The sequence below is a fragment of the Bidens hawaiensis genome, unplaced genomic scaffold (assembly GCF_021521415.1).
Source record: "Bidens hawaiensis isolate Kalapana, Puna unplaced genomic scaffold, B.hawaiensis_p1.1 tig00036246_1, whole genome shotgun sequence".
Classification (NCBI taxonomy): domain Eukaryota; kingdom Viridiplantae; phylum Streptophyta; class Magnoliopsida; order Asterales; family Asteraceae; genus Bidens; species Bidens hawaiensis.
In genome coordinates, this window is record NW_027496310.1 from 7,243 (window position 1) to 16,694 (window position 9,452).

Here is a 9,452-nt window from a genome sequence, read left to right on the forward strand (position 1 = left end):
GGCTTTAAGACAGGGCTTTACAGCTCCTAACATCACGGGCATGCCGGTAATGAAGAGGCTTCAAAAGAGGGGGCTTCAAAATTTTAACGGGTGGCAAAGGAAGAATGTTGACAAATAGTGGATTGGTGGGGGCCAAATCTAAAGAATGGGGCTTTAAGGAGCTTTAAACCACACCATAACTTTAGGGTTAAAGCCCTAACTGTCTACATGGCAATGCGATACGTACCTGATCCCTTAGAATGTATTCCCGCCTAAACCCATGTTACTAAACAAGCAGGAACAATCTAAGTAGAAATTAGGCAGGTAGTTTTGTTCTAGAACTGTCAGTTAGGTTTAATATTAATGGATGTTAATGTTATCTTAAATAGGGTTCTTTAACCTTGTAATTTGAGATCAAGCCTATCTCGATCGTGACTATTATCTATCTTAATTTTAGTACTTTAGATTTTGGTTTCTATCACATCTTAATTTCAGTACTTTAGATTTCCGGTTTCAATCACAGTGACACGACACTTTAACATGGGCTTTAAAGCCCTTCTTTAACAACACAGAGAACAAAAAACATAGCTTGAAAAACCAGTGGTAACTTTGTGACAGTTTTCACATCTATAAACACCAATAGACGAATCATATTTTCATGAGCATAACTGATATTCAAATTACAATATCACTGGCCATGATAAGACACACTTGGCTGTAGTCATGGAGCATGAAGCAAGCGGTGATACCCTTAAGTAAATTGCTTTTAAAGTTTAAAACAGAACACATCTAGTCTCAACAAACTGCATAATATTATCAGTCAAAAACCATGGCAAATCTTCAAATATGCAAAAATCCTCAAAAAGCATAACTGCTACAAAACTCCACATCAACTTAAAAACAAAACTCATAACTAATCTCCGAAAAACATAACCAAGATTTCATATCCAGGATTAAGAAACATTTAAGAAACATCATGAGCTACATAACTCTTATTTCATGCACCAATAACCTCAGTTGTTTCTGGCTCTGTCTCCTCTGCAGGTCGCTCCATCTTTACTCCTACATCTTCTGAATAATCACCATGAACCTGTACACCAAAAAAAACTTGTAAATAAAATAAAACACCGGTGCCAAAAGAACTTAAATTATGAGATAAGGTAATTAATAACTTGCCTCCATTAATTTGCCGATGTCAAACTTTGGTGCCTTCAAGATCTTAACTTTGCGAATAAACACATTCTGTAGAGGGTAGATGCTCGATGTAGCCTTTTCAATCTCCCTCCCAATTGACTCGGGGATGAATTTTTGAACGAGCTCTTTTAGGTCACAAGACTGTGCCTGAGTAACCATTATCTCCCTCATTTTGCGACGGATCTACAAAGAAAATGGATTCTTTAACACCACATTTTGACATTTTGTCATAAAAATTCATCATAACAAGTTTACATAAAGAATGTAACTTTTAGATGTTTACCTGTCGGATCTGACTAGATTGTGCATAGCAAGTTCTTTTCACTTGGTTGGCACGCTTCTTGGTGAACCCGATGCAGAACATTCTTAAAGTGTAGTTGTCGGTGGTTTTGACATCAACATGGGCTTCAATCAAAGACTGCCATTTCTTAACGAGTGATCTTAATTTGTCGGTGGTGAAGTCCATGCCCTGTAAAGATGCAAAAAAGTTATATAAATGAGATTCCAAAATCAATCAAACTAAGAAAATCAATGTATTCAGATACGGTATTATAATTCATACCCAAAAGTTGGTTAAGACATTCTTCCCTTGAACATCTTCAGCTCTCAAACGGATCTTCCTGTAGGAGTGATCTTCATCGTTTTGGAGGTCGGCTAGAGAAACTTCAAACACACGGTGTTTGAGACCTTCTGAAGCAATCTGACAATAAAATGCGTATGAAAATCTTTAAACATACAAGTTGATGGTTTAAACTTCAAAGTATCCAAAAGCAGGATTGTTTCAACAATAAGACTTAATGCCATATAAGATTCAAATCTATCTGATCCACACCATAGTTATCAAATGTGCCAGGCGCACTCAAGACGCATGGGCCTCGCCTGAGGCCTAGGCGCAAAAAAGCAAGAGCCTTAAAAAAATGCGCTTAAATAAGAAAACAAAAATATATTATGTTTAGAAAAGTAATACTATTCTTCAAATAAAATAAACAAAAGGTATTATATAACATTTAATATCATCTAATTAGTACCATAAGTTCTGAAATAGTAAAATTATAAATCCAAAACTTGAAACAAAATGTTCAGTATAATTTCTTTGGCCTCTCCTAGATCACAGTTATAATCGCACTCAATGCGTTTCTTTTGCTCAGCTTTTATCTTATCGTGTTCCTGTCGCCTTCTTGGTTCCACACAGTCCCAATCTCCGGCTTTAATATATCGCTCGTATAGCAAAGAATCAGGTGGCACCCTTTTGCGCTTCCCATCTACAATCACACGCCTTGATAAATCCAGGTCGCGATGTTTGTTGGATTCGCTTTAATTCTTCAAGTACCGTTCTTAATTTTTCTTTTTTCCTCCTGTGCCTAGACGAACTAGACAAAAGCCAAAGCTAGAAGCGCATGTTTTGGGCCTGGCCTGAAAAAAAAGAGGCCCAGGCGCAAGACGCGACTAGTTTTTAATAACTAAGATCTACACATGGGTTTATAATATAAATTCCAACAAGTGCACTTCCTCAAGAAAACCTAAGACAATCGGTTGAAACTTGTATATATTCAAATCTGTAACGTTTTGAAACTAAACCGCAAACTATTGTTCTTTAAAAATTTAAAATGTGAGACACTACAAACTTACTCCTACTATCCTACATACCAAAGCAACAAACTTTGATCACATCACATTGTCTAGTTATTGTATATCCTTTCATAATCTACACCAACTACTTCTAACTATAAGAAAATTCTTATAAGTTTCAATGTAGCAGCTATATTTTTAAGCAAATAACAAATACAATCAAAATTTTACAACAATGATATAAACTCCTCAATAACCAAATCACTAATATGAAATTTGAGGTCACAAAAGATAATAATAACAGCAACAATAATAATAATAATAACAGTTAGTTAGTTAGTTACCTTGGTACCCTGAGTACGAGTGACAAGTGTTTTGCCAACATTTCTAGTAGTAAACAATGATGGTGCTTTAACATCATACCAATCCTTCTTTGCAAACGGATCAGCTCTGTTTAGTTTAACATATATACATTCATTACAATCACAACATAATAATAATAATAATAATAAAGAGTCAAAATAAGAGAGACTAACGCTTTCTTCTTTCCTCCCTTCTTGCCCTTTGATATCCTCTTGTTCTTCCTGCAAATCAAACAATTAACAATTGAATGAAAAACAGATCGTTGAATGAATACATAATAATAAACTTAATAATGCAGTACCCGACCGCCATTGTTGGACCGTGAGCTTCGAGTGATGAAGATAAAGGCCGGTGAGATTTAAGTTAAGGCGGCGGACTCAAACCCTACTTAATGCTTCATCTACTCACAAACCCTAACGCCATTTATATCATCATGTTAATGCATGTTTCACCTTTGGTCCTTACTGTTTCCGGTTGTTTTATTAAAAGGATTGACTTTTAACCTGACCGACGAAAAGTTTCTTCTCTTCCGTTATAAGTTTTTTTATAACGGGGTGATTTTATAAAATAAAATAAAATAGAGAGAAGCTAGAAAAAAGTTGGAAGTGTTTTGAGGAGTGGTAGTAAAAAATTAAAGGGTAAAATTACACTGGTTTATCGAGTGTATGAAATAAAACTTTGTTGGTATTTTAATTAAATAATATTATGTTGTAAAATAACGACCTACTAGCAAAATCCTTACACATATAGAGATGATAAAGAGAAAGAAGATTGATTTTTATTGATGTGTATAACCAAGTACAAGATTCCTTTATATAAGAACTTATACATTAATACAAGGATAATGAATAGATGGTGGTTATGCATGTGGAGAGTCACTCTAATAATAATGCTTCATAACACTCCCCCTTGACTATCCACATAATGCAATACGCTTGGTAATGTTGCCTCATTAAAAACCTTGCTAGGAAAACCCATTGGGACAAAACCATAACTAAGGGAAAAAGAGTGTAACGCGTATAATACTCCCCCTTATTTATATATCCTTTAAATGATGGGTTTAACCTTCACGAAAGTTTGACTAAATCTTTTGTAGTTAATGATTCACCGCTTGATCTTGTCGTGCAAAGTTTCTAATTTCGAACAACGTTGTACTATCTTCATGGATGACTTGTAGTTCTTCTTCTTGTAAATAAGTGACATGAAATCCACGAATTTGCTATATTATATTCTCTACATCGATACGACTAACCAAACCTTTTTTACGGGTTAGTAAAATATAAACTTATATATTTCATACCCTGCATATATATTATGTTTAACTCATTTCGATGCTCGTCACTAAAACAAATTATATCATGTCAATAAATATAAATATAATATACATAGTTGTGTATAACTAGCAAGAATTATTGCATCAATTATGATAAAATATGGTGTACTTCTTGACTAAGAATTTTTATTGATAATAAGGATAATTTGTTCTATATGAGATGAACTTTATCCGTATTAAAATGTTTCAATATCTTCTAGATGAAATTTAATTGATATAAAAATATCATTACTCAAGTGCTCAACCCGCATACCATCTCTTTACGAGATAGAATGCAATCATCACATGATAATGTTGATTTAATATTAAAATATTCAACACATGGATCGATTACATCATATTGATACCTCTTTTCAACAAGATATCACCGAGTTGATCTTATCATTTCTTACTCGGCTTTTGTAGTCCACATATAGAACTTTTCATTTCATATAATAAATTTCTAGAAATTTTAGTTTAAATGTTTCATGCACGTCTAATATGTCATGGACTTCCTTTCTTGTTGACTAATCATGTATACAACATACTAGTTAAGAGATTTTACAATCTGTCATGGACTTCTTTCCATTTTGACCAATCATGTATACAAATTTACTCTTCAAGAGTTTGGCATCATTTTCGATATCATATTCAAATATACGATCCACAATTATATAAGAAACATTTCATATTGTACCATTCTTGTACATAGTTTATTGAATATCACCATATGCTTGTTAATGCATAGGAATTACATCCTTAAGATGCTTATTTTTAACCAATAAATCATGTTAGGAAACTCACCAGGAGTTCCATATATATTCCATTCATCAATGTATATAAGAATAATATATACTTGGATCCAAATTTATATAATACAATCATATCGTTCTCGAAAACTTATTATATATAATTTTGGCAATTTAAATCCTTCAAGGATAAATTTCATTATCATAATATTTATCAGATGCATATCAATTCTCTCTTGTATTATCAGATTAAATTGTGTTGCATCCACACTAGATAATATATTCTCATCATTGTGCCATTAATTATGCATTACCTTGCATAATTTTATTTTTCTTATCACGCTTTTGCAGAAAAAACTCTTTTATATCTAATATATATTACAACAATTAGTTGTATGGACAATTGCATCTGCATCATTTGTCCAAAAACTAGCAGATTCGTGAGAGAATTCATTTCTGCATCATTTGCATCTGTTCATTTTGGCCAATCATTTTAATATCTCATTTATCGGCAGAACTTAGTTCTTGATCCTCAACATTTTCATTATTTCAAGCGCTATACAAAATTATCAACGACATCGATTTTTTCGATTCCATATATAACTAGACATGATATAGTTTGTTGAGATCTCTTTTATTTTCAGGTACCTGAGATTCTTCTGGAACCATTATGTCTATCATCTCTTAAAGAGAATATTTCATTATACCTCGACTTGACCATTTTCATTACTTGCTCCATTTTCGAGGATTTTTATTCTTTGAACCGAATAATCTATCACGCTTCAGGCGTGCCATAGACTCATCACCAATGTATGGTTGTCCTTTCAATAACATTAATTGGAGCACTAGCAGTTGTTATATGTGACTTAGCTAGTCACTCTATTTAGGTCAGTGAATGCATCTGGTAGTTAATTCGCTAATTCTTGTAAATGAATTATCTTTTTAACTTCTTGTATACACTTTTTAACTTGAGGATATCTTGTATACACTTTTAACTTGAGGATCAACATAATGATAATTCATTACAACTTTTTAATTTTCCAAATGCTTCTTATTTTCCCCCTCATGTTGGAATATTTTGTTTAAGTAAAAATCAATATTGAGTCGTAAACGAATCCCACGTTGATGACTCTAAATACATGGTTATTAATACATTTTCATATCCAACATATATTTCCAACCTTCTTCGAGGTCCCATATTTGTGCATTGTGGTGGATTAATTGCAACGTATACCCCACTTTCAAAAAATATGCATGGGATGTATTTGGTTCCATACCGAAACCAACTGTAATGGGGAGTAAGTATAACTTATTGGCTTGATGTGAATTAGCATTACATTAGTAAAAACATATGTTCCAACATACAAATACGAAACTTTTGCTCTCATGATTATTGGATTTGCAATTAATCGTAGAAGTTTGTTCATTGTCTTCGACAAAAGCAATTTTGTGACAACATTCGTCACATGTAATTTAACACTTATTCCAATAATCATTACTAAAATGGGAGTCAAGATCACCATATTTATCAAAATAGTCTAATATAATGTGCTCGCTATCAGCTAAGTCATAAGTCACGCAAACTTCAGGTTGCGAATTTGATAACCATTTAGACGATGCATCGATTTTAAAAAACACTAAATGGTATCATGTCAGGATATACATATACTTTTGTCATTTTCATAGTATATTAGAAATTTACACCCAAATTAGTTGGGTAACAATTAAGTTATGGTGAGAGCAAACATTGTATGCTTAATTACCAGGAAGAATCCCCTGTTCTTCAATATTTTCACATCATTCATGACTCGGAATGGTCTAACCGGTCAAGCCAATATAATAAATAGTCATGATTGATAAATTTCCATCTTATGATCATATATGCTTTAGTTTCACTCGTGTTTGTTTATACACAAAAGAATATACAAGCCGATAATGTATTATCATTTCAAGCATTCTTGTTAAAACACGTACCATGTATCTTATTCTCGACTTCTCATAAAATCACTCCCTTAGTGTGCCACTTCTTGTGGTTATTGTTGATCTCATTATCAATGCGAGAGTCATTAAAATTTGCCCATTTACCATGATCATGATCGTTAATGATCATTATATTCATCACATAATTAATCTCATTATTGTCATGGGCAACATGACAATTTCTTTAATTTCCATGATCATGGACTTTACGGTGATCATTATATCACATCACATTCACTTCAAGGAATGGATTAAAATGTTAACAATTCCTCAATTAATTACATGATCACAACTTTTACAATGCTCATTATATCATCAAATTCACAATAACTTTCTTATAAATAATCTTCTCATCACATAATATCAATTGAGAAGTAATTGTGATGAAGTTATGCTCAATTATCTTTCCAAAATATTTTAACTTTCTGTAAGTTTGTAATAATCTTTAGGGAGTGTGACACATGGAATGCCATTTCTTAAAATTAAATTATTCTAATAACTAGTGGATCTTTTATATAAGCAGAATCATTCACAATATTGATTTTAAAACACAAACTACGTTTTAATAAATAATCTATAACATATAAAATACATAACATGTATTAAAATCATGTAACTCCATACCATCAGATACACAAGTTATATTCATGCATCATGCCGAGAATACCAACTATTAAGTCACACGTTTTACCATCATATAACATGTTCAAGATAATCATTAAATATGTCAACTATAAAAAAAATCACATCCATTATAAAGTTGTCTTGTGATATTTACCAATAAAAACCACTACCCATTATTTCTAATATGTCTTGTATCCAACAAAAGTTATCTATTTATCAATAATGTAGAATGTGTTCTTAATTAAAATTGTATAACAACAATGGATTTAATTTGTTTAAATGAGATGAAAAGTCTAACCAACAAAGTAATATATTTTTTGGTTATATAATATCATAATCAATACTAAAGGCTATCAAAAGAAAACATTTGGTTTAGCCTTGCACTACATATCAATGGTAGTTCAAACCAATCCATATGTCAAAAGATATGTCATATTCAATGACTTGTAGGAATAATGTAAATATCAAATTAATGCATAAAGTTGAAATTTAATAATGAAATAATATTCTTGGACTCATAACATAATAACATTCATAATTTGAAATTAAAATATTCAATTTGCCAATGTGTTTAACATACCAAATCTAGTTTAATATTCTTATATATTAAGAAATTAAACAAACTTCATGACTATATTAACACCTATGATGTCTATAATCTTAAGAAGCACATTTGAATGTTAATGTCATAAATTGAGGTTTTGTATGCATACTTTATTTGATGCAAATCAAATTTAAATACATGTATAAAATAAATATTGTCATTAATTGAAAACTAAATACGTAATTAACATGTTAATAATGCAAATTCAATATTATGAATATGAAACATCAAAGACACTATAGCAATATTAATAAAATGCCATTAAATAACCAATAAAGTAATATGCATACATATTTTTTTTATTATGTAATATTAATGGATACGGATATGAAACATCAAATATACTCAAATAAACAATAAAGTAGATTGCATGTCTTTTCTTTCTAAGTTATTTTTCATAACAAATATTATGAACTCCTAAAAATATACTTAAGTTTTTTTTTAAAAAAAAAAGAAATAAGTGATAAGCATTAGCAAACATAAGAATCGAAATATCTTTAAGGTTTAGCATAACTATGATTGTAATATAAACCACCATTTAATGTTGAGAAGTCTATAGGTTTATATATAAAGTAAATAATATAATCATCGATCACATAAATTAGAAGTACTAATTTAAGTCATTCCATGTATAAATACAAATATGAAAAATGCATATCTTGTAAATGCATAGTTTAATTTTCTTTCATGGTTGTATGATATATAATTTATGACAATAAATACTATTTAATCCATTTATATAAATAATGTATAATGATTCATTCACGTAATTCACTAGTGTGTTAAAATAAAGAAAATTAATTATCATGCATAATGATTTTTATGTAAGATGCTAACGGATTTAAAAATCACAATTTAATCAAGATGCTCCAAGAAATTAATTAGACCATCTATAACTTAAACTTATTGTTAGTTAATTAATCTAAAAACTATATTGGAGAATGGCCAGTAGAGAATGGAAACAAAATGTTCCTGTAACTCTAGTAGGATGTGTTCATCATAAGCATTATGAACACAAAGTAACAAAATACAATAATCCCAAAAAAAATGTGACTTAAATAATCATGATTATTACGAG

General features: G+C 30.8%; 1 protein-coding gene across 1 annotated transcript; it reads right to left on the reverse strand.

Annotated features, from left to right (window-relative positions):
• Positions 1 to 750: 750 nt before the first annotated feature.
• LOC143588226 (small ribosomal subunit protein eS1-like) lies at positions 751 to 3,503 on the reverse strand. Its single transcript, XM_077069290.1, has 7 exons — positions 3,407 to 3,503; positions 3,279 to 3,326; positions 3,087 to 3,192; positions 1,736 to 1,873; positions 1,457 to 1,642; positions 1,156 to 1,356; positions 751 to 1,069 (listed from the first exon to the last, which is right to left on the reverse strand). Exons 1-7 carry the CDS (start codon positions 3,415 to 3,417, stop codon positions 977 to 979), a joined length of 783 nt encoding a protein of 260 aa, XP_076925405.1. The 5' UTR covers positions 3,418 to 3,503; the 3' UTR covers positions 751 to 976.
• Positions 3,504 to 9,452: the final 5,949 nt, after the last annotated feature.